Source organism: Ischnura elegans, chromosome 1, assembly GCF_921293095.1.
Source record: "Ischnura elegans chromosome 1, ioIscEleg1.1, whole genome shotgun sequence".
Lineage (NCBI taxonomy): Eukaryota > Metazoa > Arthropoda > Insecta > Odonata > Coenagrionidae > Ischnura > Ischnura elegans.
Window position 1 is genome coordinate 106335471 of NC_060246.1, and position 26371 is coordinate 106361841.

The 26371-nt window shown below is 39.9% G+C and overlaps 1 protein-coding gene across 1 annotated transcript in view; it reads right to left on the minus strand.

The window, feature by feature from the left end:
- The window catches only part of LOC124157835 (titin homolog), a 401563-nt gene that overhangs the window by 104963 nt on the left and 270229 nt on the right, over positions 1–26371 (minus strand). The window contains exon 29 of the mRNA XM_046532910.1: positions 12399–12597. Coding sequence (XP_046388866.1) covers positions 12399–12597 — 199 coding nt within the window. The remainder of the gene's footprint in view (positions 1–12398; positions 12598–26371) is intronic.

Genomic DNA, 26371 nt, shown 5'->3' on the forward strand with positions numbered 1-26371 from the left:
TACCGAGCTTGTCAGCTCATTTAGGTTTGATAAAGAGACGCAAAATAATATCCCTTCAGCGAAGTAGCTCTTTATTTATAAGCACATACCAACTGGCAACTTCTTCATTTCCTTGATTGTAATTACGTAAAGAATAGCATCTCTAATTTAGACATTTCTATTGCGTCTCCCCGCATGGATCGGCTCGCCTATTATGCAAATCCCTCGTAAAATAACGTATTTAAACGCAGTTGAAATAATCTTAGGAATGTTTAAGTAAAGTGATGGCTTACGTTACCAACTCATCGGCACACAAAGGAAACACGGGACTCGCGGGTATCAATTGTGTTGTGTACGCGTAACCATCGCAGGCATATGTTGTAGCGCGCACCTGACATTCGCCCGAGAATCCATTTCAAGAGATAAGTCCGGTGGACCTTTTATGGAAATACAAACTTAACTAGCACTCCTGCGGTTAGAACAAGGCTCCCATTCCTTCTGTCTCACCCGCTATCGTCGCTCAGAGCAAGGCTTTGAAGACAATGCCGAAGAAAACTTGGCAATCGACACTGTCGTTCTTGGCTGCAGAAAAATGCGCGCCAACTTTCCTTTGCTCTCCCCACTATCTCAATGTCTACAATATCTCCATGTTTGAAAAAAAACAAAAGTATAACAAGATGCACGAGTCATAGCAGCGGTGATTTTTTGTGATACCAACGCGGCACGTGGATCGCGATCACTCGGGTGTTGAGTTTTATCGACGAGAACGAACGTTGGGTCGGACTTATCATCGGTCGACATCCTAACAAAAAATCTCATGTAAAGAATAACGCATATTACTAAATATGCACAAATAAGGCGGCAATCGACACTGCATCGCCGTCTTCTAGAGAAAAACGCTGTTACTGACGCAAAAAAATCATGGTGTACTGATAGTGCGTGTATTAACAACGCAGAATAAGGGTACTATAATTCAAAGTTATATGCCGTCTATAGAAAAAGAAACTTAATGGCTTTAAAATAATAAACTGTTCGCCATGATCCTGAGTATCACAAGTATAAGAGTCAGCTCTCTTTATATACGAGTGGTCCGGGTGTGAAGAAGGCGCGCGATGCCCGCTGCACGCCAGTAATGACCGCTTGCACTCGCTGCACATTTGACCCTCGCGTCATTGAACCCCCGCCAAGGCGTCCCACCCCTACACAGAGCCATCAACGGAGCGCAAGGCTTCGCGCTGGAACTCATCTCCCTCACCCCCCTTCGGCTCTATGAGGAGAGGCTGGTCGGAAGGGCAAAGCCGCTGGGTAACGCTGTCGAGGCGATAAATTGCTGAGGCGAAGATGCTAGGCGAGGGGAAATTTGATGGAGACGGATGCGTCGGGAAGGGACAGGATCTAGGCGGCCGGTTCCGACGCACATGCTCGGTCAGACACAGTGCCTCCGACACGTTGTTCTCTCCTCTCACCACGCCAAACTCCTCGTTATTCTTCCTTGTTAACGCCTAACTCTCTTCCCCCATCTTCCCGTCCTACTGCTCCACCCCCATCGCATTCCTGAGGCGCAAAAGCGAAAAAATAGGGGGTGTCAATTGAGACCTGGGCCTTGTAAAATGGCATATCTGTCCTTGTGGTGGCGTGGCTCCAATCGCTCAACGCCGGGGATTGTTAAATCCAGCTTAATATCATGCGAGATGCGAGGAATTTTCAAGGGGGCATATATATATATGTATAAAAAGAGTTGTTGCGGACGAGAAGCGAGGCTCATATAGGAGGAGGAGAGGATGAGACGCATCGCGAGCGGCTTCGTCTCTGTTTCCGAGCTGTTTGACGCGATTAGCATGCTATCGTGTCACATGCAGATGGATTAAGAGGTAGCTGCAACCACGGCCAGTGCGTGAAATTGGCATCGAATAATAATTCATGCATAAATGCATTACCGGATTAGGTGGTGGATGATAGCTCGAGACCATGCTTATGTAAAAAATCATTCATATAGTTATACTTCAGTCGCTTGCCATCATGGTAATCATTATTGATGATCGAGAAAGGAAAAGACGAAACAGAATATATTTAACATGATTTTATATTCTCCCACAAAAGAAAGAAAAAAGGCTTAAGAAATAATTATAACCAATCTGGTTACGACACTTACTGAAATATGCACTTGAATTTTTTAATAATCACAACTCTGCCTAAAATAAAATTTTGTCATTTTCTAGAAACAAGTAAAATTTGTTAAAATTTAGGTACTGAGCAAAAGTTTGCCATTGAAATTAGTATGGTTTGCCTTTTCAAGAATGCAGGAATTTCTTGACATAATTTAACCCTGAAACACAACGATTGGTCCATTATAACCCGTGCTCGTAATGAGTGTAATGTCACCTCTAATAATTCTATTAAACACCGACGAAAAAAAAGAAAAATAGTGACTATTTTTAAGTGCATAATAGTTCAATTTGCTGCCTTATATTAGAGAAAGTCCGTCAATCAGAAGATCCTTTCCAAAATTGCCTGAGGCAATTTCCAATTTGCATTTTTATTGCCCCAATATTATGGAAACGTGTTATTTAGACCTAATGCCGCGGTGGGATAGTTTATCCAAGACCATAAATTGACTCGGAGAAATTTTTAAATTAACTCCACTCTGCCGATAACTGGGAAGAAGGCTCGACTTGAAAACAAATTCTTCCTCAAAGGAAAGAATCGCATGCTCAAAGCATTCGATTTATGGCGAGAGTTTCCCATAGCCATAAAAAAATTGAATTACAATCGAAACCCGGCAATCCATTCTCTGACCAAGCATTATTTCACCCAAACGGGTGGACTTGTCAGAGCCGAACGGCGAGCTTATTCCTAAAAACGCAAAAAAATGGGAAGAGAGGAGATACAGAGAGAGAGAGAGAGAATCTGCGGGTATATCAGTGCCGTAGATGTACGATAAGTAAAAAGACGCAAGCTGGGATCGAAATTAATATTCGCAATCACCTCAACCGACGGAAGAGTAAGGAGCACGCGAACTAAAAAAAAGTAGCTTTGACTTTTCCGCAGTATCGGTAGAGAGAATATTTTACTGAAGCAAAGCTTCCGATGGTGTACAGTAAAATCGGAGAACCCGACCGTAACGAAGTGCGTCAATCGGTTGTATGTAATCTTTCCATGGAAGTGGTGGTGAAGAATCGAATGAAGGATACAATGATTATTTAACTAAAAGTATGTTCACTCGATAAGACTTGACTATTAAAAATATATTAATAACTAATTAATGCTATATCAACCTCAGAATTATAAAGAGTTAAATAACAAAAAACAAGTCAAATGCTGCATATTTTCTACCAGTATCAATTTTTTTACAATTTTAAATGTTTAAAAATTTCAACAAATGTTTTTAGTATTTATTTTGATTTAACCATTATCAGAATTATATAATTAAAAATTATTCCGGGAAAATATTCTCAATTGCGTCCGTTTCAAACGAGGAACTGTAAATTCTGATGTTCGAGATGAGGGAAACGGATAAATTCATTGGATCCATCGGAGTATGGTAAATTATGATGTGAAAATTCAAGTCAGAAAATGCCTGTTGGAATTTTCCTCTAGCATACTGGACCACGTGAGTTTTGGCATATATCATAGTGAACATTTGAGGCCCGGTCTTGAAGTTGACGTCTCTTTGAGTCCCGGAAACGCTCTTGATACTTCGAATTGTGCTGAAATGGAATGGCGATTGTAAACCACTCTAACGCTTGTGCTGGAGGAAAATACAATCGAGTCTTCGCTTTTGTTTACGATCTCGTGACTGGCCACATTATTCTTATCCCTTCCCACCCTCATCCATCCCTCTCTCCTACCCTAACAGTCACCGCAGCTGCTTGAGGGTAAAACGTGCACTAACCTTGCACGGTTTTATGCTAAGCTGAAAAACCAAACTTGCACCCCACCTCACCCGCGTGCGGAGCAAGTTGTGCGAGCGGCACACAGGAGGTGGTTGACGGGTAAATGGCACGGAAAAAGAGAGCGGCGACCGCGAGGATTGGAATGTGGAATCCGACTTGATCTTCCTCTTCGTGCCTGACTTCCCGGCCGACCCAGCTGGGACTTCTAAGAGCCACCAGGTGCCTCCTCTATCGACAGGGGCGGCGGAAGAGGAGGGAGGCCTTCGCGAGCACCCGGATCAGACTCAGAGTAAGGATGGGGGAATCATTGAATTCGTCCCAAGTCAAGAAAAAGCATATGCGCCTTATTAATTATAGCGGGTCTTAAGCAAAATTTGAATAGAGGTTTAAATAGTTCAGACATTCTTTTTGCACATTCCAAAGTTTGACCTTTAAAGGCACTGGCAAGCATAAAAAAAATGTACATTGAGCTTTTCAATATTCACTTCATAGTTGCAAATTTGGTCACATGCGGGAGGGAAATTAATGGTACAGATAATTCCACCGATTAATTTTTCACAGTCGTTATTAGTTACGAGTTTCTCGAAGTAATTGAGCCCGATTATATTTATTATGTCCTCTTCTCATCACCTTTACATGGTAGCTTCTAGCCAACTTAGGTAGATTCAAATCTCCCGCATTTTTCCACAAGTCACGTGGTTACCATGTTGACTACAGAATTTGAAACTTCGTAGCCTGGAAGCTCATCCTTGCTCGGAGGGATCAGCATCCAGGAGGCAACCGCCGTGAGAAATGGCCAAGTGTGACAACGCGGCGGTGTCTATGATTTGTGCGTTCCGTTTGGGGTGAAGGAGGAGGGGGCGGGGAGGGAGCATCCGGAAAGCGCGTCATTCGATACGGGCACAGAAAGAGGCTCGCTGCCGGTGCTTCAAAGGATGAAAAGGAAGGTTGCAGATCCGAGGTAAGCCGTCTTATATCCTATCTATCCTTTCGAGAATTTCCGAGCAACGCGGTATCTCGAATGGCCATTGCGATAGAGTATGGAAATTAAGAGAAGGGATTGCCGCCCTTTGCTCGCGTTGCATAATTTCACGAGAGAATAACAGAAAACATTTCCAGCACAACCTTTGATTTCATGAAATTTCCCTTTGCACAAAATGACTCAGTTCTTCCCGACTCAAGGAACAGGTCACCGCTTTGTAGAAGATGGATTACGTTTTGATAGCACTGCTTCGTTACACTCGACAAATCTGCACACAGAACTAGCAGGCGAAAGTTTTTCCTTGAACTAAATTCAGATCCCATTTCCAGTCGGTTTTTCTCTCGCCCTGATTTCATAGGTGTACAGAATCACCTAGACTTTATTAATATTGGTCGTAAAAAAACAGAGATAAAGGCAATGACCTACATCTTCTCTAATTTCTCTAAACTGTGTATCACTTTTGGTCGGTTAAAAAATACAGTCGAAATATTCCATAAAGTCAAAATAAAAAAAACCCAAAATGGCAAAAAACTAGGACAACTCAAATGGATACCCACTTCATAGACTCTTATGCCAATAGGAACAAGGAAAGTCCATGTTTCTCCCGCCGATTTATAGGGAAAGAAAGACGGGGATATATTATCAACAGAAAAAGCCAGAGTTAGCCGGATCATTTCCATTAAGTTGCTCACGAGGTCGTTTCCCCTTTTATGCAAAGAGGGCGGGTGAAGTTATGCTGCGGTATAATTTTGTACACGACGACTATTACCAATACATCCACCAGTATGGAGAAAAACAACAGGATAGAACGAGGTAATAAAGGTCCACGGAGCTGCCTACCATGTACCCAATGATTAAACGAAAAAGCTCGGCGAAACATGTTGGCGATTGTTAGTCGAAGGATGTGAACGGGAGGGTTCGACGGTGGGACGCGAAAAGGACATGAGAGAGTTCCTCCTATGGGTAGTAAATTGAAGGTATTGAGATGCTGAGGGAGCATCGGACGAACGGAATCGAGATAAGTGCACCGCTTAGGCAGAATCTGAGGTTGACGAGCCTATAATTCTCCGGGGATCGGAATTGTTCCGGGCTGGCACTTTGAAAAGAAAACAGAATACGAGGTCATGCGAATCTTTAGCTTCCAACAAAAGGAGAAAATTATGGGTGGTAATGTAACGGTTAGAATATTCAATAGCCAGATGGCAGTCGAATATATATTGTGCACTTGTGAAACAATACAGATACAATGATACCGAAAAGGTAAGAAAAGCACTACTGATCACAGCTAATACTCAAAAGTACTTCGAGACGAACATTCACAGTCTTTCACGGAGTCTTTAGATAAGCACAGTCATGCGTACATGTGCAGAATTAACGATGGGTATTCTACACGGCTATTTGGTGTTTACTGTATTCTGAAAGATTATAATTTCATAGGGTACACGAAATACAATAATGAAAAAAAGACAACTAGGTAGTGCATAAAGTTTTGGCCTTTGGAGTAGAATCGGCTGAGGAGCCTACGAGAATAGTATTTTTCATGCGATATAAAGGCTTGCATACCGTCACCGCGAGGACATATTAGCGCAAGCAAGGTGAAATTAAACGGTACAAAACGGTTTTAGCAACTGGACTCGAGCTTAGGCTTGCCACTGACATAAATAAAATTGGAAGATAAGCCTCAAAAATGATATTTTGAATTTTAACAGAAATACATAAAATTTGAGCGCTAAACATTAATTTTACCCACGGAAACAGAGTTTATCAATACAATTAGTAAAATTTTTTTATATTACGCTTAACCTCGATATTAATATTGCTAGCAACTTGCGGTAAAAAGCTTTCTAGCTTGTGCAAGAGACGGGCACAACCTAAATCACTGACTTAACCTTAAATCAATGGATACACCAGCCCAGATATTGTTAGAAAGAATAAGTATTTGTAATAAATATAATACAAGAATTATTGATTTAGTGTTCTCGCACGAGTCTGATACATCAAATGATATATATTTCCTCTATATCAACAGGTGCTACTCAATAGGACCTCGGAAGGTTGGAGAGCAAAAGGGATTGACACTTGAATCTCTTGTTATTAAGCTAGACAGAGCTAACTTCGAGGCTTAAAATACCTCGGCGAATGCTTAATCAGTGATTATTGGAAACAGAATGGAAAATCATAGTTCGAAATAGCCAACGGAACTGCGATATCAAATTAGTATTGGTATACCAGAATAAAATTGACATTAAAATATCAAACAGAGTGAAATTCCATTGCGTGGAGAGAGATTGTCAACGAGGAAGGCGCGGGAAATTTAATACAAAAGTATTGAATTTCCCGCCCCTTGTCTTGCTGTCTGCCACCAAGTCGAGCTGATAAAAAGGTAAAAAAGAAACGATTATCGGTCAGATACGAGACACTCAAAGACGAAAACCGCCAGGCTTGTCACCGCGTATTATTACCTAAAGTGAAAGGAAGAAAAAATAAACCATCACCTCCTTTCTGAATTTTATCACTTTTTGGGGTTCCAATAGCCTTGAAGGAAAGAGTAATTTGGTAGCCTCAAAAATTAAGCTGCGAAAGTTAACAAGGGCTGCATGAGCTGATAAAAGTTATGCTAGAAATTCATCAAACAACGCTTTGCCTGATCTTTGTTGATCTTTTGTCAACAGTAGGTAAACTTCTGTTAGCGATCTTAAGCTCCAAATATTTTTGTAATAATCCCAACTTCATTCCTTTCATGCGTATCATACACAGAGTGAAAGGTACGACAGAACTGCGTAACTAAGTCATCAACGAATGATAGTTATTAATTATTATCAACTTACCTTCACGAAGTTTTTACTGCGCTTCGTAGAGAAAGATTTCCGGAAGATAGAACTGCGGCAAAATTTTTACAGCGGGTAAATTTATGACGTAGGAAAATAATTTAAGTTACATCTATTTATTTTTTTATGGCAACGTAAAATTTAAGATCGACATTTTGCTTTGGCTACTATGCCAACTGTACGGGATTAATCTTTTTCAATCAGGCCGGACAAGCCAGTTAATAAATGAGTACTGAATCAGACATGAAAAAACTTCCTGCTCCTGAAAGGGTAAAATTATATTATCTGGTCAGTTTTGGCTCGGATACTCCCGTTCAAAACAAAATCTTGGATGATATTTGCATATAACAGCAATTAAGTAGCGCCAGAGTTGTCTTGTTACCAGAGTTGTCCATTCAAAAAAACTTAAAGAATTAACGAGATCATTTCAAACACTAGCCACAAGAGAGAATTTATTTCTCAAACAGTCACGATCACGTCTAAACCTGATAAGACCATGTATATAGGATTTCCTCGTCTACAAATAAGACGATATAGCTTCAGAGTGGAGAGGAATAAATATATCCCTATATGCTCACCAGTATCTTTTGGTGACTACTCACGCCACTACTAAAGTTTCAGACAGTCACTCTTTCGACATAACGCTACTAATAGATGCCTGCTCGACAAACACGGTGGGGTGATTCCCACATCAGGAAGACGACACGAAAAAAAAAGATCCATTCGTATAAGGGCGCGACGACAACAGTGACCATTGCGTTCCGTACATTAGTTACATTTTTCGAGAGGAAATGAAGGACGCGATTTCCAAACCGTCGCAAAAATCTTCACCCAGGAAGGACGGCATATGAGGAGAGGTCATGATGGGAAGACGCCGCCGCCAGCTTATATCAGATGCACGTGCTGACGGTCTGATGCTCACACTTTATGTCTCCTTATGGGAAAGGGAATGGTGAGCCGCCGCGGATTCATCCGGATGAACAAAGTGGCCAAAGCCGTACATGGAGGAAAGCAGAGCGTCGGGTGTGCTGAGGGATAAGCAGTTGGACGGATGAGGGAGGGACGTGGGAGGCGCCTTGCCTTGAGCACGGCCATCTATTTAAGTGAAGTAATGGCGGGCAAAGGGGGAAGGACGGGATAGAGAGAGATATATTATGGTGGAATACGTTTTCCGCGTTTGCAGAAAATAATCCTATTCCCATCCGTGAAGAAATTCTCCAGATAGGAGATTTGATATTTTCCAACTCATTTGATTCCTTGATAGATTTTGAATTTAAACGAAATGTACCTTCAAATTTTGGCAGGTTCGTTTTTCTCCCATTCTGTTCATCAGCTAAAAAAACTAACTCATCTAATTGCTTGGTATTTTTTGATTTTAAAAATATTTCCATCAAATTTTAGTAGGTAATTTTCGCTCACTTAATTTTTACCAGCTACAAAAGTGATAGATCAACGAAGGAGATATGACAAATAAACAGGCTCTCGCTGAAAAAAGTCTTTCTACTGGTTAAGAAAAAAACTTTACGTCAAATTTTGGTACATACTTTTTGCTCCCTTGCTGTGCACCACCTACAACAGTGATACATGAAAGAAGGAGGTACGAAAGACGCACAGGCACTCGGTGATAATTATTCTCTTTCTTTTGGTAAAGAAATTCTAGCAGGAGGAAATTTGATATTTCCAACTCGGTTAATTATGTGATATTTTAGCTCTCTGTGAAAAAGTATTTGTGTTGTAGTTTTGTGTTGCGTGGCAGATCTTGCATGGTCTTCTTCATGCTTGCGAAGAAGGCACATGTTTAGGGTGAAAAAAATCTTCCTATCATCGTTTATAAATTGTTCTTCAACTCATGGTGGTTGAAATTCTCGGAGATATTTTCGAAAACTTCGTAAAAGCTTTATGCCGCAGCAATGTGTAGTAAAATAAAGGCTAAAGATACAAGAATAAAGATAAAATATTAGGATAAGGAAATTTTAAATATATCTACTGAAGCTAAACTTCGAAGCTGTCACGATAAAATACGTACTAAGGACATTCGGACGGCAGGAAAGCGGAGTTTAACCTTCATGCATGAATCGGATACTTGTTAGTGCATATATTCTGTTATACTTATATTTTACGTCATAACCGTGGCAGATGAATGGATGAGAATCGATGAACGAAAAGGAATTTGAAGAAAATTATTCCATTCCTAATCTTATCGTTTTAATTTCTCGCAATATGAGATTTTATATTTCTTAATTCGTGCAAAAATGCTGTATATCGAATAGTCCCACAAAATTTGAGTTCTTTCAACTAACATATTTTCATATTGAAGGCAAGGACACAGGTAGAGTTTGCGAGGCGGTGGGTATGAAAGATTCGGAGTACGTAATATCTATTGTTCGGAAAATGCGCTAGACTTCTGGAGAAAAAAACGAACGAGAATGAATGAGATAGAATGGACCAGGAACAAGACTCTCTGAATTCGTAAAAATGAGAAGTTATCTGATCGCATAAAAACCTCCAAATAACGCAAGAAAAATCCGTTTTAAAAGAAGTTTATGATGCAAGACCGAGAAACGGATGATGCCGAAAAAGTCCAGAGAGTGGGCGGTTGAACGATCTGGAGGATTATTAGCGGGCATTGGAAGTGAAAAAGTGGCGGTCAAAGGCCGAAAGTAGAGGAGATAGGAGGCATATAAATCCGAAGGTCGGTCCTCATCAAAATCTATCATGCTCAAAGATTGACTATCCTCCAGAGCTTTCAGATTTTTCGAGTTAAAGTAATGAGAAATGATTCATCCGGGAAATAATGCAGTTTAACACTTGAACCGAAAGTGAATTGAAAGTGGTATTTTATTGAGATGAAATCATAGTATCAAAAAGTGCCATCGATTTAAATTCATTTCTGGGAACAATAAAAGTGAATAAAATGAGATGTCGTATAAAAACCTTTCAATGCTCCATCAAGCCATCCAAATACCAGGTTTCCACATAAATGGTTAATTCATGGAAATAAAAAGCAAGGAATGCATGCATTATAATTATAACCGAAAGATAGTCAGATGTGTATACTTATTCGGATGGCGCAACAAAATACTCACATTTATATATCGATAGAGTAACAAGTTTGAGGAGAGAACATATCTCAGGATAGCCGATAGTACAGCGGAAAAATGGCCCAACATGAAACCGGAGGCAATGCAACTTAAGACACCAATTTTGGCAAGAGGTAGAGCCATTAAGAATTTTCATTCCCAAGAATGGCTCACGAATCGAAGAAAAAAATTTAGATGCAACGACGAAATATATTCGAAAAATTGACAGGAAACGGAAAAAAACTTGCACGAACACTTCTGAAGAAATTTTAGATGTATCCACAACGGGTAGGTCAAATCCATCTGCTTGCACTCGACTGGCGGTGAGATCACGTCGTAAACCGCAGATGGGGCAACAGTACAAGTGTGGAGGGGTGCAGAAAAGAAAAAGGCCTAAGTATTTTTTTTTTGATGGCGAGAAAGATCTTTATGAGGTCCCGAAATGTGCTCAATACATCAAAGCGATTCCCAAGAAGGATGCAGCCGAAGGCGCGAAAGATGTTTAGCACCCTCCGGCGAAGGAAAATCCATATGGAAAAAAACAAGAACAGAGGGAGTCGTTGTTTCGATGGCCGTAGTGATAAAAAAAGGCGAGGGAGGAGGGTCATCACTCACACTTTAAGCGGAATTCCCAGCTTTCAACGAAAGAAACACTAAAGAGAGCAACGTCAATTCTAGCATAAGTGCAAGCTTTAAAATTCCCAAGAATGCGGCAGGAGCAAATTAAAATAACTAATTCACGACCCACTACCAGGAAACGAGTTAAGCGGACAGGATATTAACAACTAAATACACGATCACTTTCGGAGACATTTTGAATAGGCTCGGTGGGTTTGCAGATCCAGTTTCTTTAAAACCTGTTAAGGATTCATATTTGAGCAAAAAAAACGCGCTCCGCGTAATGTAATAAATCCACGAACTAATCAACTTTTTATCTCTTCAACGATTAAATAAATGCATTTGGACCGACAGTGAAATGGCAATAGTAGTGTATGGTATAATGGTATGTTTGCCGCAAATAGGATTATACTAGAATCTAATGTTAAGAAGTAAAACAGGAAGAATAAAGCGAGTCCCAAGGATGATGTCTCGATACCAATGAAAACACAATTAGTTGCTATCTTCAGATTAGCCAACGATTAATTATGGACGTTATTGAAATCCCTAAATTCAGTATTGTTATGGAAAATTGATAGGGTTAGTGAATTAAATACTTAAAAACATATTTGGCTAACATCCTTTAACCTCTCTGTCTCCATGTGGGTACAATATATTTGAACTAACATTTTCAATCTAAATGAGCAATGTAGAAATAAATGCAATCTTCGGAATCAACAAATTATCGTCCTTCCCAGGCACGGAAAGATCGTAATGTGGTATGCATCAAGTGACTTTGGATATATCCCTTTCAATCTTAGTCGCATGTGCTGGAACCAAAAATCGCTGTGGTCTTTATTAACCCTGAGATCTCGAAGGCCGATACAATCAAAATAGGCGAGAGAGAAGGCTCATCCGCGGTTTCTGCGAAATCTCTCCGCTTTCAACACAGCCAGAGCGGGATGATGCACGCGAAAGAGTGGGGAAACATGTCAATTAAGGGCTTGCGAAGGATAAGGAGGGTCAGCTGTCCACTTGCCTTTGGCGTATATCTGCAGGGAGATCACAGCCTTGGCCTCCCCATGGCAGTTGCGCGCGATGACGGAGTAGGCGCCCGTGTAGTCGAGGCGGGCGCACGGGATCTCCAGCCGGTACTCGTGACCCCCGCCGCCCGCCTCCCCGCCCTCCTCGCCGCCACCCACGCGGTGGAAGTGCGGCGCGTCCCGGTAGTAGTCCGGCTGCAATCAAAAAAAACATGCGAAATTAGCGGCGATGGAATATGAGGGGGATCGCATGCACGCGGCTCCAATTGCATCAGACGCAACTTCTCCAAGCCTACAGTTTGGATGTGAGTGGTGGCGTCGGTCGTGCGATGTGGACCCTTGCGTTATTTAACGATGAATTTGACAATGTAAAAATTAATAAATTAAATTTTGTTTAACTGGAATAATTCTCATAATAAGGCTGCGGTTCCTACGATTTATTTTTATCCTGCTCAACAAAAAAGATAAAGAAAGGATAAGTAAATGTAAAGAAAAGAGAACAATGCACAGATAACCTTAATTAAAGTAGCTGTTAAGAAAATGTAAATAATCCATTTTTTTAATTCAGGAGGGGTTCTTAGTTTGCAAGTCGAAGGGCCGATTACTTAAAATGAGTATGCATGTACATATCAATCGTCAACAATTTTTTCCTTTATGTGGAATAGGGTAAACATTTCTTTTCTAATTGGAATATGTATTTTTTATTCATGAAAGTGCCTAAGTTATTCATAGATTAACACCGAAAAAAGGGAAAATAGAGTATTCCTCCATAGTACCTTTAAATTTAGCCAAGCTGCTTTAATATTAGCAAAACAATTGATTGACCCAACCCGCTAAATCAAATACATACATCATTCTCACGCTCGCATCTCAACTCTCTCAGATGATCCTGAAAATATTAACTCTTTTGTTGAATTTACGTTCCCATTTTAGACGCTTAATCAGTTTTCGAAAGGATGTATAATTGGACACGGCGATGGCCAAAGTATACCTGAAAGTAACTCCTATCTATTGCATTCGATTACATTTTCTCCAATTAATTGTAGTCCTGTATAGATTTCGTTACTCGTGTACTTAATTGGATTTTAACGATATTTAAATCAATTCCAGGAAAAAATGTTTTTTTGACTTTACGGAACCGAGAGCTCAAACGAACGTCCTAGTTTATGGTAAAAGAGAAATCTATGAAAGAAGTATCTACGGTGGCTAAGATGAATGTCGAGAGGAAAAATTATTGATCAGGGGCAGTGAAAGATATTGAGCTGCCTCGTAGTATAGCGTTGGGCAAGATGAACTCGTCCTGTTCGCCTTTTCCCTTGACTCAATGGTCTCTCATGGAGAAAGGGATAGAGAAGTCAGTAGTAGCGGAGCCGGTGGTTTTATCAGAATCAGATACGAATCGATGGGATTCGAAGCGGAAAAGCTCTCGAGAGAAGGCGGAACGGCGATCGTGCTCCAAGAGCGGCGGCAATATACCTCACCAACATTGTAAGGGGAACTACATGCAGAGGACACAGAGTCCCGTCGCTAATAGGGCTACAGGGAACAGGTGGTGGATGGGAAAGGATCCAACCTGTCAGTTGATTCAGTATGCGAGAGAAATAGTAAGAGGACATAGATAATTTAATGATGGATCATACAAAGGAATTGCCTTTTGCTTCTGTGCTTCTTAGGACCATTTTGGAGTAAATTATTTCTCGTACTTTTAAAAATACGCTCACATTCTAATTTGGAAAAATACCTATGTAACTCAATCAACTCTGATCAGCAGCAGCGTATGGGTGGACATATCAATCTCTATGAATTACCAGCAAGGAAATTTTGATAGGTATAACTATTTAAAAAATTATGTATTTGAAGGTGCTTCATTGGTAAAAACTTTGATCTATTTATAGTTTAAAGAATTGCCTATTCAAGTATATTTACCTTCAATGCTCTTTTTACAGAATAAGAAATGTTCATCTTAACTTTGCTGAGAGTAAAGATCGATTTTAAGGAACAATTATAATTCCCAGTCAAGGTAAAGTACCCAAAAAGTAACATTAAAATATCCCATTTTGGTTTAAAATGGTCGCAAAAATTAAGGCGTTGAAATCTCTCTATTATTACCGCCAGAAATATTTTCTAACTCTAATTATTTTCGCTCATAAACTAGATTTCTCTAGATAATTTAATCACATGTAAAACGAAATTAAAAGCTTATTTGAATAATCCTTAATACGCACGTAAGAAGCGTTAGCAACCTTGTACTTCAACTTTATCAAACCCACCAAAATTTGCGATTAGTCACAATAGGTGTTTCAAAATCATTACTTTAAGTATTGATAATTAACTTATCTCCCGAATAATTACAATCACAGGATTAGTATTAATATTTGAAATGCTACACAATGCCTCTTAGTTAATCCGGTAAGTTCTATCGGCCTGACAGTACACAGTGCCGAAATCGCGGTCGATTTAAAACAGTTTCCAGGAAAGAAACAAAGTATACCTTTTTTACACCATGTGTGATACCCCAAATGTGGGCACATCAGAACGAAAGAAACCATAATTAATTTATATTCATGCGCGGAACGGGCAAAGACGTGAAAACGCAAACAAACGTGGCATAGACGTATGCCGTTACGTGCCAAAATGAGAATGTATAGAAAAGTTATGCCCACACTGTCGTCCCGGTGAGAAGTCGTACGGTGAGCGATCGTTCCAAAAAAGTCCCGCTCGGACGGTCAAGACGAGAATTATGTTAACTAAGGACGAGGAGGCAGTGCCGGGGAAGGAGAGGGGGTCGGCGAGATCAGTCGTTGATCTGTGGGTGTAGATTCCCGCGGCGAGGAGGATTTATGTGAGTGCATGACTTATGACACAATGAGAATCCAACGCCGGATACGCGAGGGAGGGATGTAAAAAAAACGTGCCAACGGCCGTTTCTTACAATCCGCACCGGGAGGTCAGCAAAAATTGCTCAAGTTCACGAATGTATTTGTACTCGAGAGCGGGTTAAAGGTCTCCGTAATGGATGGCGCTAAGTCAACAATCATTATTTACTCGCAAAATGTGGCGCAAAAAAATTGGATCTCAAAGATAAGACAAAAATAATGCGGTGGTGACAAGGAGGCCATCATTTCTCCAACTGGTATTTGCATAAAAACGCGATTATTCAATTGTCTCGCGTTATTCATCAGCATTTTTAACAAGTTTTATATTATAAAATGGGCATATTTATTCAAATTAATAAACGGCAATTACTTAAAAACAACGAGAAGAAGAGACAAGTTCGAAAAGCTTTCGTTAATTAAATTCAAATAACCAAGAATGGATCACCCAGAAAGGAAATTGACTGAAAAGAAGTTGACTCAAATAGAAAATATCTTAAGGGTAGATGAAGCCTATATCTAGGCCTAAAAATGAATTAATATACATAAATAGGTTAAGGTTACGAGAATTATAAGGATGATTACAGTAAAATGGCTATAATATAGGTACATTTATTGGCAGTACGCAGATTAGAAAAAGAATAAAAAGTCCCCGAGAGCATGGTAAGGCCCAAAACGTATCTATCTATCTAACCAATGAATTTTCAACGTACATTCTTTTTATTTATAGAGATCAACGAATCGGAGAACTGGTGTTTTCGGAATGGAGATTTTTTCTGATTACAGGTTGGCCATCGATGTTTTTGAGCATCTTCCTCAAAAGATTTCACAAACCAGATTTGATACTATCCGCTCCGAAAACCACATCCATAATCATGAAAACAAGGATAAGTGAAATGAATCGGCGATTGAAATCATGCACAATGGAGACGAAAACTCACTCAATCAACTGAGAACAACGTCTAATTTTGATGGAATCTACCACGCCTCTTCAGACATGCGATTACCAGTGGGGAATATTATGCATTTTCAAAACCAAAGAACCTGTAAGAGATGAATATACATCGGGAATACGCACAGCCTCTTCATAATCATTTTTTCCTCCCAGAAAAGACAGCGCGAGGAAATTGATTCATCAGCAAATGCTCAGAAAAATTAATGAAACTGAAAGGAATTGAAAAATTCTTTGCGCGTCTTGAAGTAAAAATAGTTTTTGAAGGCATAAATTATCGTTGATGTAATTCAAATCTCAAATTAATTCAGTAGCTATTATGGAGTGCCAACAGCGGAAGTTTTTGACTCAATTCACACGAAAAAATTCTAATTCTTATTTTCTTCATTTTATAAAATAAAAAAATGAGAAAAAATTTGAATTTGAATCACTCTTAAATCATGCAATAATTATTACTTTGCGAGAAATTTAAAAACTCATTTCAACTGTGCCAGTATCAAAATGGATACCATGCAGGCCGAGGTAGCCATTCATACTATTATAATACCTACGTGAATTATTCCCTTCTTATGAAATACAACTAATTATTGAAAAACAATGCATTAATTAATATGGATATAAAAACAGTGGTTCATCGAATGAGGTCGCCAATTACAGAAAACTGTTCGCCTACTTCCCAGATTACTGGAGAGGTAACTCAAAAAACTTCATCATATCCTAAAATTTATTTTTCAAATATCATTAAATTTACATCATATCATGAGCACTTTTCGGCTTAAACATAGCTATGAAGAACGAAATATGATTATGTATATCAGTATCAGTATGTGATTGGAAAGAAAATGAAAAATCAATTATAATTTTAGCTAGCTTTCCAATTTTTTAAATCATCAATAATCGATGGTCGTAATCGGGCCTAAAGTAATTATTTGATGACGATAAAACCCAAATACCTGCCATTAAATCTGTCATACTTTAATATCATAAACTAATATTTGCCGAACTATTCACAATGGTTAGCTGCCTTCGTAAGCTATTCGCGTGCTTTCCCTTCGATCAAAACCGACAGAACAGGACGCGAAATTATCACCTCATACTGATGAGCGAAATCACGAATTGGTGAGAAATATTTCCCATTAATGGTTTATGGCCCATCAATTTTAATGTATTCTCAACAAGCCAAGAGTCCAATCATAACTGCTAGCCGATGAAGTGTGAATTGCTCGAATACTGAACATCATTACGGTCGTGCTGCAAAACGATTGCATCTAACGGGAAAAAATACATAGCTACTTGATGCACCCAAATGCAAAGAGAAGCCTTTAAGTGAGTGGAATACTTAGCAGACCAGTGCTTGAATGGTGTCGTTAAACTTTGAAAGTTGTATTACCCTACCCCATGAAATGGTTCTACGTAGCGACGGCAAACCGCGCAAGCCGGGCCAATGTGGTTCTTTGGCCCAATCCACACGATACCACGCGCGGGGGCTCACGTATGGATGGGAACTTATTGGCGCATAAACCGAGGTCAGTTTTCGGCGCGGGTAAGTCTATCGGATTAGAAGAAGAGGTACGACATATTATTATTATTCTATTTTATCATTTCATTGTAATTATTAAATTTTGTAGCCAAGATCATCTTGGGTGTACCTTCATTACGTTAATAGAATTCAATATATCTACGTTAATGTCTTTATAAAAATGCTTTTCTCTAAAAAAATCATTCGTTCTCCTTATGATATTCAACTCTATTTACTGATGAGTTTCTGGACTACTTCCCAAATATACTCCATCTCTAGCCATACATCTGCGGATTTGGTACAGAAAAGAGGAGAGGATTTATTTCAGCTACAATCACACGGTGATTATGCGGTGCGCGCGAATTTTAATTCAAACAATTTTTCACCTTCGTCTCGGCTCGAACTCGGATTGCCGAATTTTTGGTCAAAGCAATAGATATTTGAGTCAGTATAAGGTGTCATATTTCTTATTGTATTTTTGGTTGTGTGTCCTTCACCACGGCTCGATTCATTCCATGCAATAGTTCCAATCTTCATATCCATTTCCATGATGCAACCTATCAAGCTCAAATACTCAACAATCAGAATAAAAATTCGGAGCCGAAGAATATTATATTGTAGTTATATTATAAAATAGCTAGGCATACAAAAGAAAATCACTAACGGCTGTCATAAATACGGTATTTACCTAATTACCTTCCTCAGAACTTAGGGCTAAATGATCGATTTTTTTCCATTTCATATTTTATTAAGGATAAATTACTTGGCATTGTCCATGACTATTTCAAAAGGTCTAATTAATCTGTTAGCTGCAACAAAGCGATAGTTTTAATATTTCTCCTCACATTGCTCACATCACCAGCATTTCAAATAGCGAATATTCCTGTATTAATCAATTAAACCGGAATAGTGACTAAATTGAAATGCTTATCGGTTCAAATGTGAATTATATTGTTTAAAGGAAACCTGTCATTTAATTGGAGTCCACACCTCACCAACGAGGATCACACTGCACAACGAAGTTCATTGCAGCTTTTTAAAGAAAATAATTTGCCTTTATCACAAATTAACAACCTCGATTTTTCTCAGCTGGATGGATTGTTAGAAGGATCCATATTGCTCTCACTTATCGGAAAGTAAGAATTTCAGTTAAATAGTGATTTCATTGTAAGTTAAATTTTAAATTTCCAAGTGAAATACAAATGCTCTAAAAAAATTCCGACGGCTTCGCTTTCGAATGCCCCTTGTTCAAGAGCTAAGAGAAAGGGCAACGCACCAATCAGAGTTCAGGAGACATCCCGCAAGGAAACTCAGTTCAGTTTCACGACGACTCGATTACTCGGCCGCTTGAAGCGAGACCACCCACCGGATGAAATATTTAGTTGGCATGTGAGTCAACTTCTTTTTTGCGACAAACGGGCAGACGCCACCGTCCTGTTTCTTCCCTCGTGTACTTTGAGATCCACCGCAAACCCCATCCGTCTCGATGGTTGTCCAATGAACACGCAACTAGGGAACACGCGTTAGGAGAAGGAAAGCGGGGATACATTTCCGGAGCCAGCTGAAGAAACGTAACCATCACCTTCCCTTCGTTTCTACATTTCCATCCTACGTAGCGTGCCAGCCGGAATAAAATGCAGGTTATCATCTTCCTAGGGAGCAAAACCGATCCCGTGCGAAAAAAGAAAAGTAGTTGTCTCAAAATAAATCCAGCCTGATTTTTAAAATCAATTCCATGGACTACCTCCACCTCTGACCACGACCACCCGTGCTCTGACACGTACATGTGCCAGTTGGGCTCATGCTCTAGCGAAGCATCTTAGAAGTCCCTCAGAGCACATTCGAGAGAATAGGCAAAATCGGACGTAAAGTATCCACCGAAATGATCGTGTTCCGACTGAATGAACATAGGAAAAACATCAGCGCATCTCATGATTTATCCTAAGTTTTGTCTCGATCATTAAATCTACCGGTTTCTTGAATATACGGGGACAGAAAATAATTTTAACAAATTATACTCTCCAAGTTACAATATAAAATTAGCGCATGAAACGACACGAGAGACAGAGTAGTCGCAGTGAAATGGAATGTATACCAAGTTAACCTTTGCATCAATGTGCAAAAAATTAAAAAAAAATTACTTATAACAGCAAATTAAGTTTTCGTCCCTGCAAGAACACAATTCCCGTTTTTATCTTTTCTTCTGGGTCTCGCAATAGTTATGTACACGATAACCCGTGGAATGCGCTAGATGTGAGTGCAAGTATAAAAAAAAAGATAAATGAGGAAACGCGGCAAAGAAATGAGATATGGAACTTTGAGCAAAAAATAAATCTATTAAGCTTTTTGTCTACTTCGCTAATTCCTGAAAGCAACGTTCACGGCTTCATATTTCCTAGTTTTTATAGAGTCCGCAGACTTCGAATCCAAAAAAAATTTGGAGAACAACAAAACAAAATAAAACCTCCTTCGTGGAGAGGGTTGGGCGAGGTGTTCTTCCGTGGAATGCAGGCAGTTTGCTTGAAGATAAATACTGGCCAAGGGAGGAGAGGGTGTAGGAAGGGTGAGCAGAGGTACAGGAAAGTGGAATTCAGCGGAGGAAAACACAGAGAAGGGGACTTAGCGGGACAAAAGTGGTGTTTATACTGGGAGGAGTCGGGTGGGTTACATCAAAAGGGGTTTAAGTGGGGGTGGGGATGCACGCGAAGAAGAGGAGAATGAGAGGGAAAACGAAGCGGACTGGGGGTGGGAGAAGGGGGGGGGGAAGAGGGCAGAGGATGGGGAGGGGGAGGTGGAAAACCGGATTACGCGCAAGGGGGTTGTGTCGGAGGGATGGTGAGGGGGGCAAGAGGGGGGCAGAGGGGGCATCCATTGCGGGGAAGCGCGATTCCTTCGAAGTCTTAAATTGGAACGCGAATGAGTTTGATGGCTTTAGAGTCCTCTCTCGCGAGTCGGAAGGGAAATTCGCATGCCCCATTACTAATTACTTCAGGGCAGCCTCGGTGACCGCCGCGCTTATTTCGGCACGGATGACCGGCAGATACGAGGCATGTACTAAATAAAACTGAAATAGATACGAAGATCTATAATCGACGCTTATGACACATGTAATTACGCGTAACTTCAGCCAGAAGAATCAATTACAAAATATTAAAAAATGCCGATTACTACTTAACATTAATCAAGAGAGGTAACGATGTAAGTTGCTGAAAATACACGAAAAGTATAATAATATTTTCAGATGAGGAAACTTGATGAGAATTTCCATTTTTTGCTATACGATTTTATCCCAAGCCTGTTTTGACCCTGGAGTCCTAGAAGGCAGCCTGTGATTAGGTGTTTCAGAGACCGGACCCGCAGAATTTTACACACCATTGTTCTGATTGGTGAAAATCCCTCTCAGGCGAGAATCAAACCCGCGGCCCCAGGATTGACAGGCGAGGACTTTACTCCACTGCCACTGGGACGGAAAATTAACTTCAGAAAACTTACATGGCGCATAACATTTGCAGTAGCTGAAGAAGTGGACTTCTTCCTTTCCTCTTGTCCTTCAATTGCATTAATTGAAATCATTTTCTGATCAGTATTAGCGCAGACTTTAAGTACGAAAATTTTATCTCAGTATTTGCTAGAGGGCAAAACTTATAGTAATGAGATTCAGGAAAATGTCGGCAGCGGTTTACTCTGGGCGGCCTGAAAATTGCAAGATGATAACGCTAGTTTTAGGAAAGTAATACTCCACGAAGAAAGATCAAATACGGCAAGCAGAGAGGATGTGATGCATTCTGATAAGAACTTTAAAAGATGAATTGTCCTATACAATCGTGATACCTACCTCACGGTGTTCTATTTCCGTATTTTATACCCCCTATGCGCCCGAAATTTAGGAATAATCCTCATGAATTGCTTAATAATCTTACAATACTGCCACTACGTCCATTTACCATCTGCATCAATATATTTATGACAGACTAAAGAGAGTTGAAAGACTGGTCTAACGTCCTCCCCTAGCAGTTCAATTTGCAATGAGATCGGCAATTTGGAGTATGCAATTATAGATGTTCTTCGCTGGATCGGATGGTGGCAGGAAAAAATATTAAAATTATAAGAAAAATCTGAGATACGCTTGGTGGACAAGTTAATCCACAAAGGATATTTCAAATTAAGGCTTCAAATTTTACCCCAGATATACAACCAATGCACAGACAAGTATCTTCTGGTGAAACATTCCACGCAAGAAATCACATTAGCCACGAAGAAAAGAATCTCAACTTTCCGACAGTTCCTCTTAACTCAAAAAAGACCTATTATTATCTTTCTTGAACTGATAAATATCTCACTGATTATCTTGTAACATGTGATGTGTCTAATATTAAATAAATAAAAGTACTGTAAAAATAAAGTGAATTAAAGTGAAAAAACTCTTCTAACTTTAAAATGTATAGTTTCTTTTACGAAAATCAACATTGTTAAAGATAAAAAAAAAAAAATTAGGGCTGAAACAAGGAAAAAAAAGAATGTAATATAGTGTCTTCGTCTGTTTCAATTCTCATCTGATTAATTTATGTTTTTTCTATCGTATACCATACCATTATAAAAAATAATAAATGTATTGAACTGCGCTGCCGACTAGTATGTCCATCTCTTGATGTGCGCGATTCCCCCACACCCCTGTATGTCCTTTCTCACTCAACTCGTCCTCTGCCCGTAGTCATTTTCTCCCGCTCCGAACCGGTGTAGCTCGATTTTTCGATGGGTTTCGGATCCAAGTGACTCAACGGGCGGTGAATGAGAGAGTCAAGTCGGAGAGGTTTTCTAAAAAAGACTCGTCTCGCGGTGGACATCGGCAGTTGTGGAAGGGGGTCGCCGCGGCGTGTGCATGCTGAAAGTGAAAAGAAATGGCGAAAATGGACAGAGCTAAATAAAATACGTCTCCCGGTTGAGCACGTCTTTAATGCGGCTATTCAAACTTCACTTAATGGCTAGGCGACGATCATTCAGCCACTGAACGCAATAAAGTAATAGCTCTGTAGATCATGTCCCACGTTTTAAAATTTCTAAGACTTTGTCCCACGTTATAAACAATTTTTAAGACTTTGGCGAACGTAAATTTTATTTAAGCAATGGCCACAACATTTCTTTCTGTTGAGTTTCTTGAGTTTTTGATTTATGAGTTTAAGATATTCTTTATATCTCTACGACAAAACTTACAGCGCTCGGTTTGTTAAAGCCAAAATAGGAGTTCGAGAGGAGGCTAATGATGGCCCAAATGGTCTCAGAAAAATCCCTGCCTACCAATTCCACTTTACACCATGGCATTTACTTGCTGCATAAAATGTATTTAAAAGAAAGCACAATCAAATAGTAAGGAAAGTGTGATGACACTATGCAGCCAACATGAATGTTCCTCTTTGCGAAGATTTCAAAAGTTTAGTAGTGATTGACAATTGCATTTACGCTGCCCGTAAAACACTTGCCCATGATACATAGATAAGATATAACTTTTTTTGATAATAATTGCGAAAAAATGTTACCATAATTGGAAATGCTGTTAATTTATTCAGAAATTGGTGAGGTAGATTTTCCATAGCATTTGGTGCCTTATCATTTCTCAACTGTACACCAAGGTGATTTAAAAACTTATCAAGTAATACTTTATGGGATAAATGAAAATCATACGCAAAACAATTACTAACATCCATGGAGACACAATTATCAAAATAAAAAGGAGAGTCGTCATTACTTCTGGTAGTAGGCAGTAATAATGCTTTACATATAGAACGAAATACTTTGGCATAAACATCTCAACGTTTTGATAGATTGCGAAAAGCCCTAAAAGATAATTTCCAGCATATTCTAAGGAATCATGACTAACGCACTTTACGCTTCAGTTATTCACCCGTGGATAAAAGGCACAAAATGGCCTCTAATGAGGAGTGAGGCGGCGCGTCAAAACGCGAAAAGCGAGCACAAGGTACGAGACAGACGGGAAGAAATATATACTCACGAAAGTGTAATTCAAGAGGGTCATAATAAATTGGTTCCACGGAGTGAGAGAGAGAGGAAAGTCGTCTCGTGTAAAAAGGAGAGACTGGACAAGAGGCGGTTGTATTATGGGGAGGAGGGGGAGGAGGTCCGTGAGAAGAGAGGAGAAGCACAAGGCGGGAGATAACGAGAAGTGTTGAGAATGAGAGTCGCTGGAAATGAAACACCTCGAGCGAATAGCAAGTGCGGCACGCTATCTAAGTGGACCACCCAAAAGCCGGTCAACCAACCCATCAACACTAAGGAGGCTTGTAAGGACCTGCTCGGAGGTGGGATCCCCACTGTAAAAGACAAGAGGCTTTATGGCGTGTGGAGGGAAAATTAGAGAGGGGTCTACCGACAGTTGTAAATAGGAAAAATGACCATGGATGGATCGCATCAAGCGATTCGTTAGGGAAATCAAAATGGAAACTTAGTGGCGAGCCGAATGGAAAAGGGAGAAAGGGAGCCATTTCAAAACAGCATTCGGATTGATGACTCTCACAGATGACAGTGAGCTGATATTGTATTAACTGCTAGGGACCATTTGCCTGGAGGAAATGGATCAGTTTTTGCGCGAAAATGTCGTAGAAGGTCTAAACCATTCCACTACAAAGAAATAAAACGATGATACTATCATTTACTATATGACATGTTAACTCAAGTCGTACTCGTTGGATGACTTCGAGGCCAGCGTGTCCACATATTTTCTATCTACAAAAAGAGGAAGCGACAAAGCACATTTTCGCTGCTGCATTATCAGATAATATAGATAGCAGGGATTTCAGGGTTTAGGGACAGAAAAAAAGTTGGCCACCAACGATGGAAACAGGGATAGTTGTGATTCATTGTTCCTCTACCTTAAGCTTGGGGCGGAACGCCAACCTCTCTCGCCTCTCGGCACGCAACCACCAGCGCTGTAGCAAAAGCTATTAATAAATCTAGAAAGTATTCTTTTTGAATAATTTTTCACACCATTAACTATTGGTATTAGTTAATATTCATTATGCACAATTTTCACTGATTTTTATAGAAATAATTTTAATAGATTAATAATATATCGTAGCGTGTTTCGTATTAGAAATAACATTCGAGAGGGACGTAAATCTTAGTAAAAATAAAATTTTCTGAGTTGTTGTTCAATGATTTCCCTCAAAATAGCGCTCAAGAGCACGGTGCTTATTCTAATGTCTGATAATTAATCAATGTAGCAAAGATTTCCCATGAGAGTCAGATTGGAATTCCACCGATAGAATCCAAACTACTACCCCGACTCGAACCCGGGTTATATTGATAATAATTCGATGCTTTTCTTGCCACAAATTAATTCGGTTCGCCTCTGAGGGAGGACATGAGACGAAAAGGGAATGGCGATGGGAAGGGACGTGCTAGGAGGAGGTGGAGGTGGGCTGGTGGAGGGAGTGGAAAGAAAGAAAAAGCGAAGCGAAAAGAGTAAAAATAAACCGGAGGAAGTGTGTCACGGTTACAGCGACTTGGTGGGGTCGCTCCGGTGAGCAGGGGGGTAGGTAGTGGGGGGTGAGGGGGGAGTGGCGGACGGAGAGTGACTCATGCGAGAGGGAAGGGGTCGCGTGGTAGGGAAGAGGGGGGTGGGAAGGAGACTCGGAGACATACCACACACTCGCGCAAGATGAGGTGAATGAGTGGAGCAGATCGAGAAGCGGCCGTCGCGAGGAAGGAGGACTTGCGGCCGAGGGAAAAGCGATACTCACACTCACGAACGCGGGGAGATTCACACTAGTGGAATGGAAAATTAAGACCTTTTTATGTTGATATACCAGAAAAAACATAACAAATATTCCCCCAGCGATACCGCAATTGAATTGCAATCTAGATACTTAAAAGGTGGTATATATAAAGGCTTATTTCCTGGGGTGTGTAACTGTTGGCAGTAATCCTAATTTAGTAATTTTTCCTCAATTCAACTAACGACTGATATTAAGGGTTCCAGTTATCGTTTAAAATTTGTGTACAGTTGCATATTCACCTCTTCAAAATAATGGGTATATTATTCGATAATTTTTGAGAAAGACGTAGAAAAAGCATAAGATCTCCCGGCGAGACACCGAATTTTAATTTTAAGTGAAATCTGTCAGGGTATTTGCCAATCGCGGAAAAATGAATTTTTCATCCTCTCCGTTTTCGACTCCATTTCCATAACTTAATAATCATTAAATTTAACCATAAGAATGGTGAAGATATAATATATCCGACGTAGAGAGTATGGAGTTACAAAACGTTTATGACACCATCTATCTTCAAGACTTAATCAATCTTTAACTCAGGGATTAGGCTTACATGATTCATTAAGATTCACCAAACTGGCAGTTTGAATTCCGTTTTAACGAAGATCAAGTAATTTTGACTTTATTCCATTCACACATGATTAATTTTCACCATATTTCCGGCAAAACTTCGCTGAAGTTCACTGACACTAAAAATAATGGAAGCAATGCTTTGGTTCACTGATTTTACTTGTAGCGAAGCCAGCACTAACGTATTGGTGCCATCATCAGATTATTTTAAACTCTTCTGTTATATCCGCATGAAAATTTTTCTCTGAAAATTTCTGCTTAGCTTTGG